We start from the raw sequence: 27,886 nt of genomic DNA on the forward strand, positions 1-27,886 counted from the left end.
TGCAACCTCCAGGCTCACTGGTAAATTGCTCGCTTGGTCGTGTCCAGTGTCGTGTGCGTGTGTGTATTCTCTACATCCATCGCCATTCCCGCTAACTAATAACCTCCATTCTCTCCGCGCTTGATCTGCCATGCCGAATGTGTAATTTTCTTCTTCGAACTCAGCTTATAAGAGACGCGAGCGAGCGTAGCGTTTGGACCACGGTGGAGGACAGCTGGGCAGGCGCGGACACCCCTGCGAGGGCCGCTGTGGCTGGCAGGATCGAGGCCATCACGGATCTACCTCCTAAGCGACCGATCTCCATGTCAGGGACCTTTGAAGACGAGACGGTGCGCAAGAAGAAGCTCACGAGCGTCGTGTGGGAAACATTCACGCCAATCTCCAGCAGCGGCCTGCGCGACGGACTCATCGACTCCGCTAAGTGCTCGATATGCAACAAGGTCTTCAGCACGCGGCATGGCACGTCGAGTATGATGCGACACGCTAAGCGGCACAACGAGTTCCCTAATGGCACTCCCATTGGCAAGAAAGGCAAGAAGAATGCCAATGGAGCGGCAGCCAATGGAGGGGCAGCTGGCAAGAAGACAGCCCCGCAAAAGAAGGACACAATTGTGATGCCGGTTGACGAACAAGCAGGTAATATTTTTTTTATTTTTATTTTTTTTCCAACATTTATGAAATTCTGAACTTTACCCAGGTATGAAGCGTCAACGGATGCGGAATTTAAGTAGTGCACTGATTGAGTGGATCGTAGAAGACCAACAGGACTTGGGTGTGGTGCAGCATGAGAAATTCCTGGACGTGCTGGCGGCTGTAGGTGTAAAACCGGTTATTCCACCGGTAGATGCGTTGCAGAAGGCCATGGAACGGAAGTATTATGCGCTATTCACACGCGTGGGGGAGTATTTTAATCGCTCCGTGGTTGGACGCATCACGTTCTCGTGCGATACGTGGTCCGGGTCAGTGTACAAAGGGTATATGGCCATTCATCTGCACTGGATCAATGCCGAATGGGAGTATAAAACCATCCAAGTGGGTCTGGAAGGCTGTCCACCGGAGTTTAACGCCTATTTCATGTCGGACTTGTTGTTCAATGTGCTCCAGAACAACTGGGGCCTCGGCAATAAATTACTCTGTGGGGTGACACCTACCGGTAATGAGTCTGGAGTGGGGATGGGCTTTCTTCGTGAAAAGATCAAATCAATTATAGGATTAGATAACATTGCTCCGGACTGGAACGTGACGTGTCTGGGTCATCTCATTCATGCGGGTGTACTCGCAGCATTGAAGGAGATTCGTCACGAGATCGTCAAGCTCCGCTCGTTGCTCTCACTCCTCAAGTCCACGACGGAAAGTCAAGAGCATTTCGCACTGCGTACAACTGAAGTGGGACTGCAGTATCCAGACCAACTGCCTAATTTGGATTCACCTAAGAACTGGAAGACTACTATCACAATGATCATGGAGAGCGCCAAGATAAAGGACACTATCAACGCTTTGTATGGTGATGCTACCCATAATATGAGTGTTTTCTTGCTCGAAGAAATCGAGTGGGATCTACTGGTGTGGGTGGCTACATTTCTACAGAAATGCATGCAGATGGCGACGTGTCAAAGCGACCAGAAGCATATTTCGCTCAGTACTTCTATCAATGTTTGCAAGGCGATCGTGGGGCTTTGTGAGAGCACTGCTGCTTCGGCTTCGGATTTTACCGCGAGTGCGTTCAACAAGATTCAAACCGTGTGCTTGAAAGTTAAAGCCAGTCTCGAGTCGTATCACACGGAGCACTCGTCGCCGTATTTTCGACTAGCCAAGATTTTGGACCCGCGATTTTCGAATGAATCAGTGGACAAGGCTGCGAAGAAGACATTTTTGCGAGAAATGCTGCGAACGAGTGTCTACGATGCGCTCTCAGACGCTCGATTGGATGACGACCAAGCGCGACATGATGCTTCAGCGGCTTACACTACGTTTGAGAAGCTGCTGGATATTGGAGAAGGTATGCCGGACTACACGATCGACGGTGATGAAGTAGATCGGTTCTTTGACGCAACGCTGATTCGAGACAAGCGATCAGACCCATTCTTGTGGTGGAAGTCGAACGAAACGCGCTTCCCGTCACTGGCGAAGCTTGCACGAGATATCCTGTCCATTCCCGCGACTGCGGTGCCTAGTGGTGCCGTGTTCACTCAGGCGAACTACGCTCGTCCGCTTAATGCGGAAGTACTGGAGACCAACAAGCTGTTCAAGTTCAATAAGCTTGCACGTGCATGGCAGATCGAGCGCCAGAACTTCGGCCGTAAGCGGCGTCGCGACTCTTTTGACTATTTGGATCCCCCGCTGGAACCTCCAGCGAAATTGGCGTCATATGAAGAAAGTATTTAGGTTAACGACGACAAACAACGATCAAAAACTAAAGTGTCATCTTGTTTTGCACCATTGCGATCGTCCTGCAACACGGTACGTATTCCGGTAAATAAAACAGAGCGCTTAGAAACGATTTCTATTTGGAAACGCTCCTAAGATTGTTCACGTCAGCATCTTCACGACAACTTCAAGCGAGCAAAACGTCAGAGTCTCACTCCTCAATCCTCCCTATACAGTAGACTCGAAACTCGTTGCTCTCTTACTTGCTCCATGACGCTCAAGAACGTGTACATCGTGGCGGCCAAGCGCACTCCGTTCGGCAACTTTGGCGGAAAGCTTAAGGATATCACCGCTACAGACCTATGTGCACACGCAGCCAAGGCGACACTAGCGGCGGCCAAGTTGGATCCAGCGCTCGTGGACATGGTGCAGGTGGGCAATGTGGCGCCTACGTCTCCTGACGGCGCGTACATTGCGCGCCACGTGCAGCTGAAGGCTGGCATCCCACAGGAGAAGCCTGCGCTCACCATCAACCGCTTGTGCGGCAGCGGCTTCCAGTCCGTCGTGGGTGGAGTGCAGGAGATTTTACTGGGCGACGCCGAGATCGCGCTCTGTGGTGGCGCTGAGAACATGTCACAGAGTCCGCTGGCCGTCTACGGCCATCAGGCCCGCTTCGGCGTGGGCCTGGGCGCTGGTCTGAATCTACAGGACACGCTCTGGTCCGCTCTTACGGACTCATACGCCAAGACGCCGATGGGAATGACGGCCGAGAACCTGGCTGAGAAGCACAATATCACACGTGAGGAGTGCGATGCCTTCGGACTGCGCAGTCAGACACGCTGGGCCGAGGCGCAGGCCGCTGGATGGTTCGACGCCGAGCTTGCGCCTCTAGAAGTCAAGGCAGGACGCAAGACGGAGGAGTTCGCAGTTGACGAGTCTCCTCGCACTGTGGACTTGGCCAAACTGGCTAAACTGAAGCCTGTGTTCAAGAAGGATGGCGTTGTGACGGCAGGTAACGCGTCTGGCATCTCGGATGGTGCTGGAGCCGTGCTACTCGCTAGCGAGGAGGCTGTGAAGAAGCACAACTTGACGCCTTTGGCGCGTATTGTGAGCTACCAGGTGTCCGGTGTGGACCCGACCATCATGGGCATTGGCCCCGTGCCAGCTATCACGGGCGCACTGAAGCGTGCGGGACTCAAGAAGTCGGACATTGACATTTATGACATCAACGAGGCCTTCGCTGCGCAGTGGCTGTCTTGCGTCAAGGAGCTGGATATCGACCCAGACATTGTGAACCAGAGCGGCGGTGCAATTGCACTTGGCCACCCGCTGGGCGCTTCGGGAAGCCGCATCACGGCCCACCTGGCGCACGCTCTGCAACGCACAGGCAAGAAGTATGCGGTGGGATCGGCTTGTATTGGAGGCGGCCAGGGTATTGCGCTTGTGCTGGAGAACGCGGCATAAATTCTGAATCGAATGCGGAGGGTTTACCGGTACTTGCAAGAGAAAACAAAACGTTAAAAAAAACACATTTATAAGTGGAAGAGGACGTGACTAAGAAGAAAAAATTGGGTCCTGATTGTAAATGTCTCCACCAAAAATGGGGTTGATGCCGTTGTCGTTGTCGTTGTCGTTGTCGTTGTTCGATGCTGGCGCTGCAGGCGCCGCCGTGGGACTTTTAAACAGCCAGTCGAAAAGACCCAATTGACGTTCTCCAGCGACGTGTGATTCGCCTCGAAGTTCAGAGCCCTTCCGGTCGAGACTAGGGGCTCGCTCAAAGCTGGCAATGATGGAAAAAAGTCTCTCAAATTTTCTCCCTTGCCGAGTCTTGCGCATGTTCAGACTGCCAAAGCTGCAGCCGAAGAGGTCAAACACTTAAGAAGCGCATGGCTTCGAAGTCCCCACTCCGCTCACCTCTTTCAAAATCATGCTAGCTGTGTCATCCCAGCGCAATGACGTGGCATGGCATTATCATGTGCTAATAGCGATCCTTAGGGTCCAATTCGGATCAAAAATTATCACTACCAACAAGTTACCATAAATACATTACAAAGTCGATTTAACCCTCCCCCCACCCACCTGCTTTTTGAATATAAACGACCGTTGGATCGTGGTATCATATAGCGGATTTCCGTCGTACCTACGCCGGGTTGCATGGCCGCTCGCTAAGTCGTACCATGCTATCGTAGTCGTAGTGCCGTTATCATCACCGATAAATTTGACGTGCCGAAGCTGCCTTTCTTATATTTGCCAAGTTCAAACCACCTTACCAACACGTTTCCAACCGAGCATTATGTACACCGCCTACGCCTTCGACCAGGGCATAGAAATACTAATTTAATTTCAATAGCACTGATATTGTATTGACCAAATAACATATTATTGCTATTTTAGCGTTCTGGTTTAGTACACAGTTGTGAAATATCCCATCAAAGTTTTGACACGCCTACCCATTTTGCTGTAGTCACAGCTCACCAATTATTTCACACTCGCACTGAAACCCCACCTGGCGCGCAGCCTCTGTTGGATGCAACATTTCCGTACTCGTCTTCCAAGATACAACCCTTCCCGCCACTTCTACCTCAATGGCATCGCGTCAGCTCTGGACGTTCTTCTATGCGGTCCTCGGTGAAGGTCTCTTCAAATACAAGAAGTGCGGTGTAGCCTTAAGGAAGCGCCCGGAGCGGGTATCAACAACCATCTCGGTAGCCTTTACACTAAGCACGCTAATTATGTGGAGGAGTACACCGTCCAAGCCGCGGCCACCTCAATGATGGACATATTCGGCTTTGTAGACGAAGAAACTCTAACTATCTACTTCAGAATGTGCTGGATCATTTAGCGAAACCGATCATGGAATTATTAAGCAAGCTCACGCGTGAGGTTGTAATCATGAAATCGACTACTGTAGTCTACATGCGCTATGTCGGTAAGCGATCGTCTCCAAAATGGGGGGGGTCTCCCTTCTGTCGGATGGGTAGACTTGTAACTTCCGGACGTATTTGCTGTGTATCTGGCGAACGGCGTGCAGTGTCTATGAACAGCATCAGGATCGCTGTTGTTCATCTCAAGATCATTAAGTCGGTGCTGAGTCTTTATGGGAAAAAGCTTGATATGGATGAATATACACGTCTTTCCGACAGACACAAAGGCAAGATTGTGAATATGTGATTAATATCCAATCATATACTACAATGTACCTTAATTCAGCCAATTAGGTCGCATAGGAGCAGGCTCTTCATTCCGACACTTTCTGACAAATATTTGTCGGAAGCTAGAGCTAACTATTTTGAAACTAATACTGAATTTAAGTCGTGTAAGATATATGTCAATATTTTTGTGGTTCCGACAATGCGGTATACCTCCTACTTTAGGTTAAAATTGAGCAGTAGTGTTAAGGTACACTCAACCAGCCAAGTCCAGTTAACAAGAAGCAGAAAAGACAAGCAGCAACCAGCATGAGCCTCTCCGCACTTATCCCTACAAACACGCAAAAAGCGCGTACTACCGGAATAGGCGCGTTCGAGCGTATGCTTAAAGTCGAGGATGTATCCATGGACGTTGTCCGAGCATGCATTTTCAGTGACAGCTCTGGAAAGAGCTTAGCGGCCGTGATGGATCGTTTTGGCTACTATCTCGCCACATGCGAAGGTAAGAAAGGTAAGTTGGCGCCCAACACCGCCATTTCTTACTTTAGAAACGTGAAGCTTTGGTTTTTCGATGAGTATCCTCATCTTAGAGTACCAACCGAGCTAATTTTGCTTAAACAAGGGAAGACTCTCGAAAAAAACTGCTTAAAACGTGATAATGGAGGATTTACTAACAAGGCGCCACCTTGTACAAAGGCGGATTTGCGCTCACTAATATGCTATGTGTACAAAACAGCATCCGTCGCCTCGGATTACGAAGATGCAGCGCTTGCGTGCCTTATGTGGCATTGCTTCGGCCGTTCATCAGATCTCGGCTACGTCACAAAGCAGCACATTACAATGTCAGCTGACAACGTTTTCTACATTCGGATGCTACGAATAAAAACAGCTGAGGAGCAAGGCCTCACGCTCGTACCTGATCGGGCGGATTTTGTGACCTGCCCGCTGCACACGCTCGCAGTAGCCTTGGTGATGCATGAGTCGCCTTGTGTGTCCCTGCTAAGCCAGCTTCCTTCTCTTGTGACACCGTCTGCACCCTCACTTGATGCAGCAGCACCCCTTCTCGATGTACTACGAGTACCTTCGGTCAATGCTGCCACCTCTTCGCAGCTTCCTGCAGCAGGGATGACTGACCCGGCGGCTGCCACTCTGCGAAGCGTCCCGAGCTCCGCTGCAGCCAACCCTTCAGCGACCAACCAAGCTCGCGGTGACGACGGGGTTCAAGCGTATGTGAACCAGTTCCTGAAGCGGGTGTCGGAGCCGGAAGGAGCCTCAGCCAACTTGACCTCGCACTCCATCAGGCGGGGCGGGGCGCAGCATGCAAACGGGGACGAGCGGCTGGCTGCACAGTGGATCTTTGATCGTGGGTCATGGGACATGACGCGCACCAACAAAGGATTCGCCTACGTATTCAACACGCCACGCGAGGACCGTAAAGTAGCACGGGTCTTGAGCGGGTGGGCTGCGGACGAGGCACCGATGATTCTTGATGTTGCCATTCTCGACCATGGGGCTCAGGAGCGCATGACCCGGTTGCAGGAGTTTCTGTTCGCTTCCTGTGTAGGGCTGAAGAACAACAAGCTTAACGTGAGTCGCAAGGTAATTGGGGTCCTTACCGCCTACCTAATAAGGCATTTCCCGGAAGTGAAGACTCTCGAACCCAGGAGCTTGTTCGTTGTTCGAGTGGAAGAATGCTTGGAAGCAGCTGACATCTCCCACACCGACTTGCTGGCGTGGTCGGTCGCGCTGAGCCATGTCGCCTCCAAACCTGCTCAACAAAGGAAGGACACTGAAAAGAACGGCTGCAATCGAACGGAGTGTCATCACGCTGCTGTCATTAATGAGCTTATCGAAAGAAATAGGCTGTTGTCTGCACGCCTGCTGGTGCTAGAGGCTGCCATCCTTAAGCGACCTGCGCACGAAGAGCCAGCCCAAACTACAGAACAGGAGCAAGTTTCGTCAGCTCAAACACCTGCAGCGAAACGCAGAAAGAAAGCGACTACCAACCTGTCATCGATCTGGTTCGAGTGGTACACACGGCAGCCTCGCGTCTGGAGCTCTAACGACCGACAAAAGAAGTCAGATTACCGCTTGATCGTCGCGTACATGAAGCTTTTCCTGGAGGGCGGGTTCCAGCTTCACGAGAGATCGGAGGACTACAAGGATCGCGCTCTCGAGGTCGGCCAACGTGCAGAATCGGCGGTCCTCGGCTTCCTGAGTGGACAAGGGATCCGAGCAAAGGGCAGCGCTAGCGTACTGCGTGAGATGCGCAAACTTCATCGCTTAGGAGCCCTCGACGGCCGTATCACGACGTACCGTACACACCTCACCTCAAACAAAATTGCTGATCCTGCGCCTACATCAACCCAAGACATACTTCAATTCGTAGGACATGCGTAAGACAAGTGAGTAGATGTTAATGAATTGCAACTCTTCGCAAACATCATAAGCCGACAGCAGGGAATTGGACCCCCCACTCGTTACCATCCGAGCGCTGCACCAGCAGTGCCGGCGATATTCGTGTGCGCAATGGCATACTGTGCTCTGGACTGGTCCTTTGCTACGGGAGATCTGCTGGGGTGGCTCTCGAAAAAGAGGACTGAGACCACAAGGCCCCTGTCGGTAATTTGTGGCGCTGCTTGATTGGCTAAGTAAAAGACCTAGGCAAGGTTTGATAAGTGACGATGTTTTATTGGCTGAGCAAAAAACCTGAATGAGGTTAATCCAAATGACTGGCCTACGACAATGATGTCACTATTTTTGGCTTATATGTCATTATTTTAAAATAACCTCTAATAGTGGCCCCTCACCCTGGCTTCGGGTCTCATTCATGAATTTGCTGGCTGTTGAGCACAGTGCTGTGAAGCCTATAATGCCCCTAAGCAAAAAAATGAGTTTTCTCGGCCTACAGGCCTCTTTAGAGCATTTCCTTGCGCCTTCGAACTCCCTTTCCAAAGCTGACTGGGATGGTCGTACTTAAAAAAGCGACCGTACTTAGTGTAAACGTACTTAATCTGAGTACACCGTCATGATCTGATTGGCGGATCCGAACTGTCGGAAACATGTCGGAAAGGGGTAGGGTGTCGGAACGGTTGCGATATGGTGCGGTTTTGTATTCGTGACAACCACCCGACCAATCAGGTCATCGCAGCCAAGCTCGGAATCCCTCTGATTTGCTGTTCCAGTTATCGGTTTAACCTCGCGGCTAAGCGCTTTAAAAGCATTATCAGAAACAGCTCGATATGAGTCGAGCTCTGATGATTCAGCTGTATCAGCCTAACAACGTCTCAAACCTCGGGAGAGTAACTAATCTGAAGCCTATCAAGTCGAACGCCACCGGAAGGTCTTCGACTTTACCATGCTCGAACGCTACGTCAAGATTCGGGATGCCATACTTACCGTCTGTGCTGTGGAGGAGCACGCACCTCGCGGCAACGCCCACCACCGCATTGCAGATGCCATCGAGAAGTTGAATGAACTAAGCAGTGCTTCACGGCGGACGTCCACTTGCTATGTGATGCGTGTGCTGCTAAAATCCATGTCCTGATTGTCTACTTAAGTCCGAGTGCGGATATTATCCACTCGCCAGATTTTGAAATGGCGGTCGTCAAGATACAAAACGATCTTCCGCTATCTTCCAGCGAATAGCAAGCCGTGGAGGTGTTTGACGTGAAGCCAAATGAGTCTACACCTACTCCGCGCGCTCGTATTGACTTCGCATCGACCGCCCAACAGCCGTCGAAGAAACAGCGCTGCGTGTCGCTTATTGCGATGCAGTACGATGAGCTATTCTACGATACCCCCCCCCCCTCTTGCTCTCGCAAGGATCGCGTGAGAGCAACTATCATCCGAGTGCAAACAAATACTGCTTCGCTGCTGTCGTCAACGTTGCCGACGAACTTGGCGTGGGTAAGGTTTTGACGCGCTAATTTTGCTTCTCAGATGTACCAGCGAAGAGCAAAAGAAACTACTTTTGTGCCTGCAATCCGTCTAATACATTTCTATGATTGCAAAAACAATTCTTGCTAGGACCCCAGTTGCCATAACTTTTAGGGACAACATGTTTCTTCTACAATACCATTGTAGATTGTATTACGACGTCCTGCCTCTGACAACTCGATGTCTATCCCCTTCCAGGTTGACAAATCTGACCTAAGCAACATCGTCGGACGAAAGGTTCATCACTCCTAGTCAATCATCGAGTGCGGAGGGAGAAGAGAGCGTTGGACACCAAGTTGAAGGGGCATCTCAAGCCAAAGTCGTTTCCGGGGCCTTCTCGTTTCGACGATGGGGACGTCCAGTGTCCATTTTTGCGGCTATTCCGACGCTCGGTGCCACGAAGCGACGGTACCACCCGCTTCCTATCGGCGTACAAAATGAAAGGCAAAACTATGCGAGTGACGTCGGTACCGGTAAGGCTGGACTCGATACAGAAAATTGTGTCCCTGGCTTCAGTCGGGCTCCAGCTGGACCAACTCCTACCATCACGGCATGTCATGAAGGAAGTGATGCTGGCGACGGATACAATTTGTGTCCGCGATGTCACCCTGCCTCCGACGCACAGTACGGAATCAATCCTACGACGACAACAACGCAATAGTCCCGGGGGAGGTGTGTGTGTGTAAAAAAAACAGTATTTAGGTCAACTATGCCGAACCAGAGCAACACGCTATGGGCGAGAGATTTATGGTCGCCTAGAGCCCGAGCCACCTAACGACGTCAAAGACAGTACCAAATTGAAGTTTTGTTTTGTTTCCTGTGGCTTATTACGAAGACGAAGTACAACATCGACTGGTCGGCTGGTCCCACCCTCATCGCATGGATCGTACGAAACAGCGTCAGACCTCAAATTTAGTCGATGCTGGTGTGTACCGACACCCTTGTACCAATTGGAAATTGCGATGCTGTACGACATAGGTTGGAATGCACAAACGACTGGAAAGACGCTTCAAGTGTACAATCGGCCATTTATGTCGCGCCGAAACAAAACCTGGTTTCAGCGCATGCTGTGTGCGACTTCGAGCTCACGATGATTACTGCTGTACAGAACCAATTTTTAGAACCTCGAGTTATGGGGTGTCTGTTTCACTTTAAACAAGCTCTGTGGCGCAAAATGTTGCATTTGAATATCGCGTCCACAAACATTAACAGCGTGTGCGAGAATATCGTTAATCGGACCAACAAGCCTGCTTGAGCAGTATAATCGCACCTTGACTGCTTTCCAGGTCCCGGCCCTGATCTCATTCGATTCATCAGCGTCATTGAGGAGCAAAGTCACGAAAATGTTGGATTATTGGGGGAGATTTCGAGCCGTAGAATCCGATCTCCTGCTCATGCCGACTCGCAGCGTGCTCCAGCTTTTGAGTCCGACTCGGAGTTGGAAGTGGAGTCTAACTCTGATCAGGAATTCGGTGGATCAGATTCTGACGACTCGGACAATGACAATGTTTCAACCAGATCCACGTCTCCAAAAATACTAGGAATTTTAAAGGAGAGTAAAACCAAACATTCATTGGGTATACCACCACAAACCACTTTTTGTGTTCGTCCAACTCATAAATTTAAATTTACTCAAAGCCAAATTTTTGTATCCAATCAAAACTAACTTGGTTTCAGTACAAGCTACTTAAATGATTAAAGTAAGTAGCTCTAGCCAATCGAGAAAGTTTGTGGCCCGAAAATTATCACATCTATCATCCTCTAAGCCACCAGAGAAGGAGCTAGCCGCAAGAAGGAATGCGGGATGGATTAATTCAAGATTCAGAGCTGATTATGGCCAACGGACGGCTGTTTCGACTTCGCATTGCGAAAACATCGGTTGGGTAGAATTGCACGGAAATGGCAATAACACAAATTTATGCTTAAATCCAGTCGTGCCCACCGTAGTCGCCAGGGTGGTCATTTTCATAGCTTAGATCCAATAATATTTGTTGTGGCGAAACTTGTGTCGGTTACAATTAACGCGATAAGGTATTGGAGGCAATAAAATGCTAATGGGTGAATACGGGATACTATTGAAACTAGAGCTATGATGAACAGGGGTTAGCTGCTCCTACAAATCATGGTGGTATTATTACCTCTACGACCTGTCATTCCTTGAAACCTGTCATTCTATTAAAAGTAGTAGTAAACTTGCACAATATTAGTAGTCTTAATAATGCCAGTATACTCACAGTATTACTTACGAGCTGTAAGCTACGATTCGTCCTCCTTGCGAGCGTCCAGCTTCATCTCCACGATTTCATCACTGCTGTACCGCAGCGGTACCTACTTTTCTACTCTTTTACTGTCCGTCATGGTACGAAGAGGCACACCACTATATCTCCTGATGAGAAACCACACTCTTAAAATGCCGAGGGATGTATTTTGTCGAGATGAATGCGCGCTAGCAGCGCGGTAGATGGAAATTGGCCTCGCTCTCATCACGGAGCCACTTCAAAACATCTACGCGTTTCTATAAGACCAGTAGTACCCAGTACATGCTGTTGTGCACATCGATCGACACGTCCTTCGGTGGTTCCTCTTTCGGCTTCTTAGAGTTTTGATACTGGGCTACGCCCAGCCACACCGGATCCAAGTCGATCCACTTCTCCATGACAGAGTCAATGCTCGCGTTCAGTTCGAATTCTTTAGCCTCGTCCCTTGTTTTACTTACGCGAATCGATGCTCCAAGCAACAGCCCATCCACGTCGTCCCAGCCATTAGGCGACGGAGATAAAAGCTGCGAAGTTGATCTTGACTCAGCAGGTTGTTATGACGATGACGCTTGTGTTTCATTGATCTTGTATTTCTTAGCCATCGGCCCGAAACGTTGACGGTGTTCATCTGTAAGGAAGTCCATGCCATTTTCTAGATAGTCCCCTCCTCTTTGCAAGGAATGTTGCCCGCAGCTGTCAGTTTCTTCGCGCATAACATGGTTTGGTGGTCTAATAACAAACACGCCACGGCCTCGTTTTCAACCTTGGGAAAGTGTACCTGAAATCAAAGCAGCGTCCTCTTGTGGCACGTTTTACGCGCGGTAGAGAATTGGTCAAACATCCTGTCCTCGTTCTCATCTTTAGCTCGGGGGCTCCTATTGCCATAACTTCAATGTAAACGACTTGGCTTAACGGTCAGCGAGATGTCGAAACATGAAAAATATTCGAGAGCACTTGTGCTTCCACCAGCGCCAGGCTTGCGATGGATTTTGTAGCCGACTTCACTTCAACTGCTAGAATCCAGTCCTTCGCCGTGAGTCCTGTCCACATCTTTGTTGAGGCCTTCGTGGACTGTAGGTATGCTTCACAACCTGAGAATAAGTTTGCAGGTGTAGGCGACGCGTACGTCCTTGTCGGACATCAGCTCGAGCTCAGGGTATGAAAGTGCTTCTTGAATTTTCTTTAGCGCATTGCGTTGTTTGGGCAGCCTAAAGGAGCTGTTTAAATTACGTAGCTTTTAAACGACTACACCACCTTCGTCGAACGCATCACCTGGAGTGACCGTTGTAACAACTTTATCTCAGACGCATTCGAGACAGTGCTGGTCTGGATACTGTATTTTATCAATCCCGTAGCCCATGCACAGGTTAAGAAGATATAAAGAACAGGCTTCCTGCTCAGTGGAGCTCTACCAAAACCTACACAAACTCGATTTTTTGCGTCTGACATAGCTCTGACGTATTTGTTGTCACAAATCGGTAGTAAAATGTTGAGACGTAGTTCTCGTCTCCACAAAATGTGTCGACGCAAAATCGTTGTACCTCATTTCTGGTACAGCTACCAGTGTCCAGTCAAGCACACTGCTAGTTACATCTGCCATAAGCTACCGCAATGCTGGAAGAGGACGGGGCTTCACTACGCCTCAAGTTGAACGTCCGTACCAAAGTGCATCACAAACAGGATCTCACGGATACATTTAACGCTGCTTTTACTATTACAGGCCTCTTATCTCTCGTTGAGCAGTTTCTCTCGCTCGGATCACTCAATGGGATGATGTTCACTACGCTTACAATCGGAACCTTCCGGTTAAGTGGACTCAGAGTCGTCGTGTCGCAAATTCTACGCTTCGAATAACGCTAAAAAGCCGACAGGTGAGTGAGTCGATTGTGTGCTGTAATACCATCGTCCATTCTTAAACGTATATAGGTGATCCATCGTGTCCTCCGGAGATTCGACGAGCGAAACATGCCTTTAGAGAAATCAAGGGTAAGTGCAGTGTATCTCGACTAGCTTACAAGGTGTACCAGGGAGGTTTAGCGGGATCAATGAGTGCTTCAACTGCTAGAACATTGCGATCAAAAGAATACATACAGCGCAGCCGTAGAAGCAGCAAAACATGCTTCTTTAAACGAGCCTTTAGGTGCTCGCACGCTAACGCAAGCCGCTGGGGAGTGTCCCAAACCATCAAAAAAGTGAATGGCCAGCAGCCAGCGGCCGCATACATGTACCTATAACCTTAAATGTGTTGATTTTGATATGATAGCTGACACAACACAAATTCGACATATATTCTAACACATTTCACTTTTAATTTTGTGTTTGTGATTGCATTTGTGTAGGTTTTGGAAGAGTTCCAATCAATAACTTTAAAATGCGAGCATTCGCCTTCTCGTTGGGTTTAAAAGGCGCGCTCAACGGACGATCCATCGGGAGAAGGAGATTTTTTATTCACCAGCTGTCGTAGATGCACTTTCCACTGGATGTTATTTATTTGCCAGACATCTCGGCTGCAGTATAAACGATACTCGCATCAAAATCTAACATGAGTGTTAGTGCGCATACAGTCGAAAGTTTTTGCAAGATTTGCTTTAGCTCTCGTTTAGAGCTGAGCTGGCATCTTTGAGCACACCGATAGCACACATGGTGAACGTGGATCCATCTTGAGCTTGCCCCTTTCTTGGCAACGCATCCCATGCTTTTTTCCTTTTACGCACAAAGGTATTTCTCTAAAGAGAAATATTGTACCACAAATGAGCCCTAAACCTAATACAAATAGTGAACACCGTACCTGTATGACTACTTGTCAAATTGTAGTAATGTTAGAATTTCTCAAGATTGATATCCATCAAGCTCTATTTTACCGGAGGATGAGCTTTCGAAATGGTATCCTTAAGCTACATGTATTAAAGTAGGAAATTAGATTTTGATTTGCCAGTATAAGAAGGAAGTGGATCGCTGTTTCGACCTCTTAAAAGAGCAAACTTTTATTTCTTTCTTAAAAAATAAGAAAATTGCAATCTCTAAAAAAACACCTCACAAATTTCGGGCAATTGAGAAAAAGTCCCAAGGGGCATGCTATCAATTATTATTAGTCCTACTTATTACTACGTAGTAGTACTAATACTGTGCTTTTAATAAGTGCCTGTAGTATTAATACTAGTAGTAGTATTTGTTATGAGCAGATCTCACAACTAGCCCTCGACAACGAAATATGTAGCCCTGAGAATCTTAGTGATCTCCATCATGTAAAGTAAATGTCATTTTAAAATCCACAACAGAAGCGGTAGGCGCTACCGTTATGCCACGCTCCTTTTCTCTTTCTTCGCCATCTTCTTCAGTTTCCTGGCCTCTTTTTTAGCCCTTTTTCTCTGTTTTTCTCTATCGTCCTCGTCGTTCGTGTCGCTGCTCGTCGTCACAGGCTCCTCGCTATCTTTATCTTTCTTCTTAGACTTCTTCAGCTGCATCTCGTCACGCTTAAGCTTGCCCTTGCAGGAGCCGTACGCTCTACGACCAAAGAGCTTTCCACCCGTAGCAGCAAAAAGTTCTTCGTCCGTGGGAATGCGAAACTTGTCGTTCTTTGATGTGTTCTCGTCCCGCTTTCTCTTCTTCTCCTTTTTCTTCTCTTTCTTTTTCTTGTCCCCACCTTCCTCATCTGACGACGCGTCGATCACAATTTTGCTAGCCATGCGGTCGTATACATTAAACCACCACTGGTTCGCCTGTTCCTTCACCGCCTCCTTCTCTGCACCGACGCCTTGCAGCTCCTCACGCCGCTTCACTTTAACATGCGACTTGACGCCCTGCTCGTTCTTGCCCAGCCCTTTACCGGCTGACCAGCCCATTTTTTCCATCTGCCGACGCGCAAAGTCCGACACTTCCGCCGCCGCACTCTCATTGGCCATTCCACCTAGCTTACTCATCAACTTCTTACCGACGAGCGGCAGCGCAGCGGCGTCTCCTGCCATTGCGTCCAAAGCAGTAGAAACCAGGAGTGGAGGTTATTGGCGGAGACACGATTGCTAGGGATAGTGGTAAGTTGAGTGCAGCTGGTTTCAGAGGCTGCTGTCACCGAATTATGATGATGATTATCATACCCATGTACTGCTTTATGAGAACCAAAATTTATCCCATCAAATAGCATAAGCGCTGGCCAATCACCAAGTTCCCGGTGGTCATTGCAGCATAGGTCACGCGAGATGACCTTGACGCGGTGGACGACAGCGTCCCTGGTGGCTTCAGGAGCGCTGTGTGCGACGCTAGGTGCTTGGCTTGGTCGGTACCTGCTGGCACGAGGCTGGCAGAGTCGTCTACAGAGCGACGACTCGCTGGTGAAGGAATTGGAACAGGAAATCGAGCGACAAAAGCAGCTTCGAGCGCAGGAGCGGGCGGGGCGAACTAATGCCGAGCGGGAGGCGCGCGAGGCGCTACAGCGGCAACACGAGACAGCAGGCTACAACTTTGAGGCTGTTGCGCACGTGCAATCATGTTTTGCGGACCGCCGCGGCACCCCTAGACAAGGAGGTCTCGTGGAGAACTCTCGAGCACGCATCACGTTTAAGACCAGTATCCCACCGGCAAGTCTCGAGAGTCTAGAGCAGTTCAGCCACCTGTGGATCCTGTTTGTCTTCCATGAGAACACCAACTTAGCTAAAGGTGTCCCTAAGACCACGTTCCCGGCCAAAATCGCCCCACCACGACTTGGAGGCAAGAAGGTTGGGCTCTTCTCGACTCGTACACCTCATCGCCCCAACTCTATCGGACTCTCGGTCGTCAAGATCGAGGCTATCCGTGACCGATGTATCGAAATCAGTGGCCACGACCTTGTCAACGGCACACCCGTGTTGGATGTCAAGCCCTACGTACCGGCAGACTACGTCCCAGGACACATCGTCCCAGACTGGGTGGCAGCCGAGACGGACGTGGTGGCAAGACCAGTTGAGTTCACGCCGGAAGCCACAGCGTCGCTGACTGAACTCGTAGAAGCCAAGTTGTCGTCCTTCTACGCCAATGTATCTGACTCGAAGACAGCAATCGAGCAGATGCTTGTCTTAGACATCCGCAGCGTCCACCAGGGACGTGGCCAAGCTGCTGAGACGCAACAGTTCCAGTGCCGCTTTGACACTGTACAGATCGAGTTTTCGACGCTGGAGGAATGCATCCGCGTACTGAGCTGCACACGCTACACGACACACGATCGATCACGCCTACTACTGCGTCAAGCGCTGTTGAACCAGCAACAGCGAGAGGAATAAAGTACACAACTCGGGAACAAATTACAGTAGCAATCCCAAACTCAAACTCCCGTCTATTTGGCTCTTGATGGTCAGTCGTACACACACACTTACGCCTGATCAGCGTATTCCGCTTCAGCTTCCTTGATCTCTTGGTCCAGTTCAATCCACGACTCGTTGAAGAGTTCTCCGGCAATGACACGTTTGGCCATCTCCAGCTTAGGTTCCTTGTGCTTGGGGTTATTGCACAGATCGATAGTCTTGGCCGCCACCTTGGTCTCATCACTGCACCACGACTCGCACCAGAGCCATTCCTGCGGCAAAGAGAAGATCGGGATCTGGTGCTGCGCGTAGTTGGGCAGATCCTGGTCCAGATTCGCCAACGAGTTGGGGTCGGCGCTCAGATGGCTGTAAACTGCACGCAGCATGTCACCAGCTGCCATTTGACGGAAGAGCGCCAGGTCAACGACATACAGGGCGCTGATATGGTACGGCTTGCCACGCAGATGGTCCTTCCAGTATCCTTGTCTCCAGAACTGGAAGCCCACGTTACGAGAGTCGCAGAACGGCGTGTAACCATACGGTTTGCCGTCCAAGTCAAGCTCCCAGAGCTCCTTGAGATCAGCTCGCACCACTTGATCGGCATCCACGTAAATGATCTTCTGCACACCCAGAGGGAACAAGACGTCCAGGAAGAGAATCTTGTAGCCCCAGATAATACGCTGCTTCTCAGTCTGTTGACGCAGCCAGTTCGGCCACTTGTACGTCACAAGACGAATGTCCATGCCAAACTGTTCACGCAATACCGGGATGGACTTTTTAAAGTCTGGAGACAGGAAATTCTCCAGCAGCCAGAACGTCACGGGGTTGTTTGTACGCTTGAGTACACTGGACATCATGATCTTGACGAAGCGTTCGTACAAATAGCCAGACGCCACCGAGAAGACATGAATCGTCTCGCCTGTGCGCTGCTTCTGCGCCACAACCGCACTATCGTTGTCAACTTGGTCAGCTTCGACAGTATCTTGAGTCTTCGTGTCATGCTTGCCCATCATTTTGAGCATTGCGTCCCAGTAAGACTTGGTGGACGACGTCTCATCAGCCTCCGACTTGGGTTTATCCGGTGCTGCGTGCTCAACCGACTGCAGCAGCTCTTCGTGTTCTTTGCCCTCTTTTTTGCGGACATACAACTGAGAGATGTGCGAGCCAAAGTCATACACTGTGATGGGGTTGGTTTCCAACGGAAGCTCAGTCTCAAGGTCAATGATGTCAAACAGCTCAGCAGCTCTACCTCTCGCCAAATGTAGGGACCAAACACCAGGTGTCGCTTGAAGCTGGAAGTACCCCAAGTTCTTCATCACGAGAGTATCACGATGCAACAGCTGCGCTCCAACTTCGCGCTCAAGAACCAACTGCAGCCCGTTGGGAGGTGCATACATGTTGAACGTCGTATCACGGCACTGGCCGTACACGAGCAGACTCTCCAGTTGGAACACAGCACTCGTTGTAGCCTTCACCGCTGCGGGACTATCTGGATCCACTCTCAAGTTGTCCAAGTCATCGCCCGCGTGGAAAGCCTGTACGTTCCAGGCCTCCGGGGTGTCGATTTTCATGGTCAAGATCGGCTGCACAGGTAGCTTCCGGAACTCGACGCTAGTAGCACCAAGAGACGACTTCTTGTCGAAGAGGTATCGATAGAAACGTTGCAGTGGGAACTCCGTGTACTCGTCCGCAGGCACCAGCACCAGTTCAATCGTAGCGTTCAGCTGTGAGTGCAGCATACGAAGCAACGAGCTCATCACTTGGGCTGCCTCCGACAATGGATCAACGTACGCAGCCACCTGCAGAGAAGGGTCACCCGACAGACGAACAGTGTTGAGCGAGTTCTCGTCCACCGTCATGTGAGGCGTCCGATCAGTCTTCACGTACTTGTCAACGATGCCCGTGGTCTTCATGATAGCGAAACTCAGCTTGTCGGCCTCTTTAGCGTTCATCGTAACACTGCGCTTGATAAGCGCTTTCGCCACAGGCTGCGTGCGATATTTCAGGTCAAAGTTCACGATAGTAGCCATATCTTCGTCCGACAGCGACTGAGAGGGGAGAGTCACTTGTCTTCCATTGATGAACAGGTGTGGCAGGGCAACCTTGGGCACGTCTTCTTCACTTTCTACATATGCTGGTGGGAATCGAGAGCGCAGGAGCGTGTTGAATTGTGTAAGCACACCACGCTGCTTCTTCGTCAGCCATTTCCCCGTCTTGCTGTTCAGAAGCTTCAGCACCTTCTCGTAGACAGGGTCCGTGTCGCTCTCGCTGTTCGCTGTCTTCTTCCAGATTCCTCGGAGCTTATCCTTCATGGTGTTGATCGACTTGTGCTTGACAATGCAGTTCAGCGCTTCTAGTACAAACTTCAGGTGGGCTTCCTTGTCCGAATGCCCGATCGTGGCAATAATAGCAGCCGCAAGCTCACCCACACTGTTCTTCTCGACGTCTTTCAGTTGAGACACAACTCCAACACGTAAAGACTGCTCAGAGTCCTCCAGTACAGCCTTCACCACCCGATAGGCATGACCTGCATCCCGTGGGTCATTAAGATCGACCGGGAAGATCAGAGTCTGCTTCTTAGGCAACGTTCTAGAGCCAGGGGCATGCAAGTACGAGACTGCGGGTCGCGATGCGGCTTCCAGACGGCCATCAACATCATCAGCCACTAGATGGCCGGGCGCCTTCACTTCCGTCTCCCCTGGTCTAGCTTCTGAGCTCTCAAAAATCGACAAGTAAGCAGGGTATGCGTCCTGTTCAGTCATGAGCTCCTCCACAAGGTCCATGTCATCCGTCAGCAAGCCTCGATGAGCCATGTTCACGTACAACGGCTGATCACGTCCAAAGCTAGCCATCATGGACCTCTGGATGTCCAAATCCTTTTGAACGACACCATTGAAGACGAACGAGTCCAGCGGCAGGTGCTTCAGATGAATAAACTCGGTCATAGCCAAGATGTCGCTGTCAAACTGGTCACTTTTCAGACACTCCAGTGCCTCTTCTTCATTGTCTTCAGTTGTCCCAACGCCACCTGCTGCTTCAGCGTAAGCTTCCACCAAGCGCTCCACCAAAACGTCAGATTTTTCATCTTCACCGACTCGCTGCAAGAATCCCGACGCAACTCGTGTAGGGAGGATTCGTTCTTCCTCTTCTTTAACCTCAGTATCATCACCCTGTGATGACTTGCTGGTTTCGTCCTTAGCTGCAGCCTCAGCTGTGTCCTTGGACTGTGCCAGCATCAACAGCTTCGCAAAATGCCAGGAACTCGCCTTGTCTGTTGTCTTGAAAGCCTTATACTTCTCCACCACCGCTTGACGCTCCTCTGCTGTGTTGCTAGCCATAAGTTCCTTCGAGGAAATAAGCAGCGCCCACTGCACAGGGGCTCCACGCATACGCATAAACCCAATGTGGGACAGCGCAGCACGGCCTGCACCACTTAGTGGGTCCATTACAAGCACGCACTCGTACATGTTCTTGCGAACAAAGATGAGGTTCCATGCTGGACGTCGGAGTATGTTTACGTCCGGCGACCAGCTAGCAGAGTTCGGATCCGTCTCAATGTTGTTCAAATACAGCGGAGTCGACCCGCCCATGGCTCCACGTACGTGAATACGAACCGCTGGCTGCTCCTGATTTGTTTCGCGCACATGCTTGAGCATATCTTCCAGTTCTGACTGGTTAAGAGGCAAACTATCGAGCTGTTTGGCCACAGACCACTCTTCTTTGAGCGTCTTCATAAAGTCGAACACGTTAAATGAACGCTCCGTTGGGTCCACAGCGATACCGTTCATAATAAACTTGTTCCTCACTCTTCTGTTAGCAGCCTGCATACGAGTGACGGCAATTTCTTCGCGTAGCTTGGCGGAAATTGATTTACGCGAGAATGCCAGCTTTTTGGCCTGCACAGGGAAGTCCTGCGAGAGAGTTTCCAGTCTCTTCAATGGGTTCTTAGCGTCCACAATATGACGGACTGCAGTCGCACCTAAATCTTTCAGATGCCAGGCCTTCAGCTCTTGTTCCTGCTCGCCATCGGCTTTCTGGACCAAAATATCGTAGAACTCTTTCAGGTCATTCGCAATAGCTCCGTGACGAGCCATCAGCGGCTTGAACAGGAAGCCATCGACCTCTTCATCGTCGATTTCCCCCTCCTCCTCCTCGTCTTCTTCCTCTGAACCTGTCTCGTCACTTGTAGTGTCATCGCTGTCAGTCTTTTTAGAGTCGTCAATCGTCGTGTACTCCATATTCTTGATGTCTAGCGCCACACCATAGCCCTGTAGCAACGTGTCCAAGGGTGAGTCACGTGGGTAATGACGCACCATGTACTGAATCTTGTTAATCTGCGCTTGCTTCACCAGCTTCGTGTGGAACGCATGGAACTTCTCCGTTCCCACGAGACCATAGAGAATAGCTGAAATGGGCGCGTTCTCCGAGTCCGACGCAATGTACGGATACTTGTGGTCCACCTGCAACTCGACATCGTTGACACCTGCAGCCACACACGCCTGGTCGTTGGTCTGTTGCTTCTTGCCACGTAAAATGGCGTCCAGCTCGTCCTCAGAGCACGCCACTGACTCCACACAATGTTTCTCCTTGTAGAAAACCGCCCACGTATCAGCACCTTCTCCACACGGACGTATACCCGAGTCCAGACCTAATTGTCGGAACATTTCCACCTTAACAGAGTATGTGCGAGTCGCCAGCATCAGCTCCAGCACCTGCCACAAACAATAACTCCGTCAATAATGAATACATAATAAAAAGTATCGTAAACTTTCGTACATTCTTGGATCCGGGTGCGATGCTCTCGGCTACAGTCACAGCCAAAGTCCCAAGCGCATCCACGTCGCTGTTCATGAGATCCACATACGACGTGCGTGCCTCCAACTGCTCCAGAAACTGCCAGAAATAAAGTGGGTTCTCCTCCGCCAAGAACTCACTGCAGATATTTTTTTTATGAATAAAACAGTTTTTCAGGAATAATTGAGACTTTTTTTTTAAATGTATTTCTTACCTGGTCTCCATGAGCGGGAAGAACGGGGAGCTCGGCCAACTGGCCGTCAAGTTCACGTGCACACCGCGCGCAGACGTCAGCGAGGGCTGCGCAGCCGTCAGGAGCGCTGCTAAGCCCGCGCTCAGCCACGTCGTCGGGCGCATCGTTTCCTTCAAAATGAACGAAAGGGTATCCACGTGGAAGACTATGAATAGAAGACCGTTGAAGGGGCTTCTATTTTGAGTACGAAAAATCCCTCACTACTGCATACGCCTCTCTACTCGCATAAGTCTCCTTTGTGAGCAGTCCGCACTCCACTCGCCATCGGTTAGATCTGCGCGCTCTCGATCTCGCTGTATCTCTCGCTACAGACATCCAAGTGATCTCACAGCTACTCCATCGTCTCCACATACGTCTGATCTTCCCTTCTATACATTTCTGCATCTCTACAACGCTCTGCAGTAGCCATGAACAACCCAAACGCTCACCGCAAGATGACGCCCAAGGGGCAGATGAGCTCCAGCGGCATGGGGCCAGCTATCATGCACCTTCCTCCGCATCTCAAGGTCATGTTTGAGCCCAACGCACCTCTGGACCATCTACCGCGACTAGTTAAGCGCAAGATGCCGCCATACTCGGGACTTGCGGGTTTCATGGACTCCTTCGAGGCCGAGAACCCCCCTCCTCGCGACGTCCAGGAGACGCCCAAGGAGCGTCGTGAGCGTCGCCGCCAGGAGAAAATGGCGGCTAATGACGCTAAGATGCAGGAGGACCGCGTTAAGTGGGATCCCAACGCTGAAGATTCGCGCAAGACGCAGGACGCATACAAGACGCTATTTGTGGGTCGCATCAGCTACGAGACTACGGAACAGCAGCTGCGACACGAGTTTGAACAATACGGACCTGTCAAAAGTGTCCGCCTGGTGGAGGACTCTGAGGGAAAGTCTCGCGGGTATGGCTTCGTGGAGTACGAGAAGGAAGCGGACCTGAAGTCCGCATACAAGTACGCGGACGGCAAGAAGATCGACGGACGTCGTGTCGTCGTGGACGTTGAACGTGGACGCACAGTGACAGATTGGCTGCCGAGAAAGTTTGGAGGTGGCATTGGAGAGACCCGCAAGGGAGGATCCGATGTCAACGTCAAGTATTCAGGTAGAGAAGCGATCGGACACTTTCAGGTCGGCGCAGCACGTGATGAAGGGGCGTCGAGGGGGGATCGATACGGAGCTCGTGAGGCTCCACGTGACCGGAGTCGCAGTCGTGGACGTGGTGCTGGTGCTGGTGGGGATCGTCGAGAGCGACGCCGTTCTAGATCGAGATCGTGGGACCGTCGACACGATCGTGGCCACGACCGCAGTCGTGACCGAGACCGTGGTCGCGACCGGGACCGCAGCCGCGACCGTGATCGTCGAAGCCGCAGAGACTCTCGGGACTATTCGCGTAGATACTGATGCACATTGCGATAGCTGAGCAGCATTTCTCGTAGGTATAATTGCACCGTCAGCATGCTTGCTGTCACCAACTGAGGTAAGACACTTCTACTATCCACGTACGTACCGATATGGTTTTGCTTGTCATGACTTAGTTGCCTCACATCCGCTACGGATGAAAGACTCTATTATTATGCACTACTTGCACGTACTACCATGTAGTACGGTAGTACAACTAGCATTTGATTGCTAGACAAAGACTACATAAACGAGTGTTCGCTCGGATTAGCGAAAGATGGGGTCGTAGCAATTGACTAGTTTTCTCAGATACTATAGAAGTACTTCGCAGTTCGCATTTGCACATTATTTTGCTAGATGCGAGTTTACAAGTTTATCCTTTCGTGTAACCTGCTGATCTCAAATATTGCTGCGAACACGCGGTGGCTGCGATCAGAAATAACGAAATCCTCACCAAGAACTGGAGTTGTTCACGAAATACCGCAAGGAACCGCTGAAATGTCCGGCAGATCATTGAAAATTCAAGGCAAGTCTGACGACGACGACGATGATTCAGACGATGATAAGGACGACGACGATGATGACTCAGACGATGACAAGAAGGACTCTGACGACTCGGATGACGACAACGACGATTCGTGTTAGCATCGGCAGCTTTGCAAAAAGTCTTTGCATAAGACGACATGTCGACAGAAATAAACAAATAGTGGGGTCATCATACATCTTTGCATCCCATGTCGTGGCCATTTCGAAGAAGGCTTCCACACGTCAATTATACGTACTCAATTCAGTTTCAAATTTCGCTCCATCGCAAGAGTCAACAGTTATTTAATACCATGCACTTTCAACTACTACTGTTTGTAATCGGCTTGGTTGGAACTACTCACGCCACTACAAAGCTACTAAGCCAAGTCCCGTGTCTACGGACATCGAGCCACAACATTCCGACGCACCGACTCTCACCGCTGGCGATGCATCGATTCGTCGATCAGGGCGAGGAGGCGAACGTTTTCTTAGCGATGACGACGACGATGATGATGAATCCTGCGATAGTTTTTGGAACGATGACGACGGGCAATGGAGACATCGGTTCGGCAAATTTAGGCACTAGTCCATTAAATGTCTACCGATTGCACACTAACTCAAAAGTGTCAAATAATAAAAGGGTTTTAGGGAATCTGAAACGAGATCTATTTGTCATTTTTTTCTCGTGGTACAGCAGTGTCCAAGCACACGCCTTCAATCGCAATCAAAGAAAACCACCAGAGCGCTCAGTTTATAAAACATGCTGAAGTTCTAAAGCTAGGAGTCTTAAATGTCCGCACGCAGTCAGTGCTGATGCTGTGGTGGCGACATCGGAGTAGCTTGGTCCATGAAAAAAAAACAGTATTGAGGCTGTGCCAGCCTGTACAACATCAAAACAGTTTTTTTCATTTTATTAGCTGCAAAAAAACTTAGGCAGTGCTCGACTTGCACCAATATAGCTATTTCAGCGAAGATATATTCTATTACGGGCTAACTATTTTCGATTGAGCTGGCAGATTAAATGAAATTAATATTTGTTTTTAGCTAATCACGTTTTTCAACTGGAACACGGCCTTAGGCCGTGTTCGAGTAGCATCGGCGCTGGTTATGTTTCTTTACTACCACCGTAGTACGTGCAAAAATGCGTAGCCCTTGGAATATATTTTCTTCTACATCGGACGGTGCGGGACCAGTCGGTGATGCCCATTACTTTTGGATTTCCAAAGAGCAAAATTTCATCTGAAATACATTACCGGTATTTATTCACTGAACTTCTAAGTAGTAATTCATATTTCAAAAATGGACAGCTGCAAAAAATAACATTGTATTGGTTCAGCTGGCCTTTTCCCATTGTTTTACAAATCACTATTCACAGAAATCTTGTTGAGTATCCGACGTAGCTTGCAATCGACAAAATAATTGTCCAATGAGATTTTACAAAGTTAGGTGAGTCGTGAAAGCCGGGTCGAAAAATTTGTGTACGCCACCCAATCAGCAAGCCAACATCGTATCACTTGCAGATTTGCATTTATCGAACAAGAGCAATTAAGTTAGACGAACTATAGTGAATGAGCCAGGACAACAGCGATGGCAAGGCTAAGGAATTAAAAAAAACGAGCCAATTGCAGAACTTTTGGTATGACCATCAGTCCTCACGAATCCGCCGAAAGCTCCGGCCCACCGAAGTGAGCCATCTACGCGTAGCTTCATCGCTGAGGGATTATGTGACGGGGTCACACAGCACCTTGCGCTAGAGGAAGTTATCTTCCGAGAGTATACAAACTCTCAGTGAACGGCAGTTCACAGGTCCCCTCTTTAATTAAAGAGAGCAAGGTGACCTAAATAAGGTAGATTGTAAACTGAGTATATTTATAGGTAGGTTAAGTTTGAGGTTAATACAAACTATCAGTTACCTATAGTAATGCAATGTCATTTAACCAATGGTTGGTTTTGAATGACCTTGGTACCTTGTACCAAATATCCCGGAGTATGACATGTCATACTCCTGAAGTGTGAAGTGTCACACTTCATGTAACCAGGGTACACTTAGTGCTACGTACCCCGTTACATCCTCCCCCACTTAGGTTCGGTTTACCGACCAATCAGAATGAAGAGATGTTCGTCACAAACTCTCATTCTCAAAGTCGAAAACCATCGACTCGGCCGCGGAAGCGCGGCGGAGGCTCACTTTACAGTTAGAGCCTCGAGCAGCAACCTGTGCGCTCTTCGTCAAGGTCTCCACTTCGACCGTTAACATGCCTCGTGGCACTGCTAAGAGCGGTGCTAAGACACGCTCCAAGGCTGCAGCCGGTAAGGCGCAGGCCAAGAGCACTAAGCCTCACGGCAAAGGCTCTGCACTCAAGAAGGCTACTCAGGTGGCCTCCGAGGCGATCGGATCCTCGGGTGACGCGGCTGCGGACAAGCGCGCAAGCAGGCGCCGCAGTCCGTCGCCCTCGTCTTCAGACAATCGTCCGAACCCTCGGTTCGTAGAACATGAGTTCAACTCGGGCAGTGAGGACGATGCCGAGTTCGAGAGCACCCATGATGCTCCTGCGGGCTCTGTGGGAGGGCACAGCCCAGTGCCCAGTGAGCACGAAGAAGACAGCGTGCAGTCGTCCGCTAGTGATCACGGTGATCACAGTCCCAGGACCTCTGTGCGCTCTGAGAGTCCGGCCGTTAAGGCTAAGGACACTCCCAAAGCCGGTGGCGATGAGGAAGGGAGTCCTCGCAAACGTCTCTCGCTTGCCGAGGGTCTTGCGCGCGCTAAGGCCTCTAAAGCCGAAGGCGCCAAGCCCTCAAAGAAGCGTACCGCCTCTAAGTCTCCACTCCGCGAGGAGAAGGAGACTCGACGCTCCTATCAGAGTCTCTTCGACTCCTCGGATGAAGAGGAGGAGAAGGAGGAAGAAGAGGAGGAGGAGGGTGCCATTGTTGAGCCCCGGGAGGTCTCGAATGACCTCGACCAGCAGCAGGAGGATTTCCAAGCTGCCCAGCGTGTGCGTGGGGGTTCGGTGGCGGCACCCGTCAGCCAGGGAGCTGCCATCAACTCAAGAGGGTATTGGCCTCCCGAGGAGAGCTCTGGGGCTGACCTCTTCTTAGAGCTTCTTGTCGCTCCTCGTGGCCTTGTGGGCGGCCACACTTCTAGGGGCATCTATGAACGAGCCCTTGTTCAGAAAGAACAGTTGTTCGTCGACAACGTGGAGGCTGCTCGGTGTGTGCTTCTCGCGCCACACCGCATTCCCCTTAAGGACTTCACGACTTGTCGTAAGAAGCCCGAGACCCGGGGTGGTCTCTATCCTGTTTGGGGATACCCCTGGGTTATGCCCGAGAACTGTCCCACATGGAGTTCTTGTGAGGACATGTTCTGGGCGTGGGTGGAGACTCTCAAGTACTCGCCCACGGAGTTACGGGAACTCCATGAAGATCAGCAGCTGTCCCACATCCTGGACCAGCGTGATCTTCGTGTGAGGTTTGCCCACTTGGTCAGCAAGCGTATGCTGCCAAGGGACATCCTGAAGCGCGCGGCTTCTAGCGCTCACGATGAGCGCGGGTACGGTATGTATTCATCATCCGTACCCCGTTCGGGCAAGAAGCCCCGGACTACTTATGAAGCTGCCGCCGCTTCTGTTCCCAGATTGCGACAGCCTTCGGGCAGTCAATCAGGAGCCGTTCAATCGGCTCCCACGAGTTCTCGGAGTGGGCATAACCCCTCCACTTCACGAGGAGCTGTCGCTTACCGCGACACCGTTGCTTCTGGAGGATCCGCTCCACGTGGAAGTGGACTTCTCCATTCCGGTCAAGCAGGGGCGGAGGTGCCCTCGTACGAGTACGAGTACTCGGCGCCTCCCGAGAGCCACTCTCGTCCGAGTGCTCCGACTGCGGGTCCGACACGGGACCCTGAGGTTGACCGCCTCCGCCAACGTGTCCTCGTGCTTGAGATTGC

The 27,886-nt window shown here is 50.4% G+C and overlaps 6 protein-coding genes across 6 annotated transcripts; 3 read left to right on the plus strand and 3 right to left on the minus strand.

Moving 5' to 3' along the window:
* Nucleotides 1–2,594: 2,594 nt before the first annotated feature.
* Nucleotides 2,595–3,947, plus strand: PITG_07197 (3-ketoacyl-CoA thiolase, mitochondrial; the record flags this gene model as incomplete). Its single annotated transcript, XM_002905098.1, has 1 exon — nucleotides 2,595–3,947. One exon carries the CDS (start codon nucleotides 2,638–2,640, stop codon nucleotides 3,829–3,831), a length of 1,194 nt encoding a protein of 397 aa, XP_002905144.1.
* Nucleotides 3,948–14,954: 11,007 nt separating this feature from the next.
* PITG_07199 (uncharacterized protein) lies at nucleotides 14,955–15,678 on the minus strand (the record flags this gene model as incomplete). The annotated part of the gene is made up of 1 exon (XM_002905099.1): nucleotides 14,955–15,678. One exon carries the CDS (start codon nucleotides 15,676–15,678, stop codon nucleotides 15,010–15,012), a length of 669 nt encoding a protein of 222 aa, XP_002905145.1.
* A 231-nt stretch (nucleotides 15,679–15,909) lies between these two features.
* PITG_07200 (uncharacterized protein) lies at nucleotides 15,910–16,965 on the plus strand (the record flags this gene model as incomplete). Its single annotated transcript, XM_002905100.1, has 1 exon — nucleotides 15,910–16,965. One exon carries the CDS (start codon nucleotides 15,910–15,912, stop codon nucleotides 16,963–16,965), a length of 1,056 nt encoding a protein of 351 aa, XP_002905146.1.
* Nucleotides 16,966–16,998: 33 nt separating this feature from the next.
* On the minus strand, nucleotides 16,999–22,137 carry PITG_07201 (UDP-glucose:glycoprotein glucosyltransferase, putative; the record flags this gene model as incomplete). Its single annotated transcript, XM_002905101.1, has 4 exons — nucleotides 16,999–21,254; nucleotides 21,300–21,698; nucleotides 21,763–21,919; nucleotides 21,995–22,137. 4 exons carry the CDS (start codon nucleotides 22,135–22,137, stop codon nucleotides 17,055–17,057), a joined length of 4,899 nt encoding a protein of 1,632 aa, XP_002905147.1.
* A 320-nt stretch (nucleotides 22,138–22,457) lies between these two features.
* PITG_07202 (uncharacterized protein) lies at nucleotides 22,458–22,823 on the minus strand (the record flags this gene model as incomplete). The annotated part of the gene is made up of 1 exon (XM_002905102.1): nucleotides 22,458–22,823. The coding sequence occupies one exon, from the start codon at nucleotides 22,821–22,823 to the stop codon at nucleotides 22,458–22,460; it is 366 nt and encodes a 121-aa protein (XP_002905148.1).
* A 955-nt stretch (nucleotides 22,824–23,778) lies between these two features.
* Nucleotides 23,779–24,066, plus strand: PITG_07203 (secreted RxLR effector peptide protein, putative; the record flags this gene model as incomplete). The annotated part of the gene is made up of 1 exon (XM_002905103.2): nucleotides 23,779–24,066. The coding sequence occupies one exon, from the start codon at nucleotides 23,779–23,781 to the stop codon at nucleotides 24,064–24,066; it is 288 nt and encodes a 95-aa protein (XP_002905149.1).
* Nucleotides 24,067–27,886: the final 3,820 nt, after the last annotated feature.

This window comes from Phytophthora infestans, genomic scaffold (genome assembly GCF_000142945.1).
Source record: "Phytophthora infestans T30-4 supercont1.10 genomic scaffold, whole genome shotgun sequence".
Lineage (NCBI taxonomy): Eukaryota > Oomycota > Peronosporomycetes > Peronosporales > Peronosporaceae > Phytophthora > Phytophthora infestans.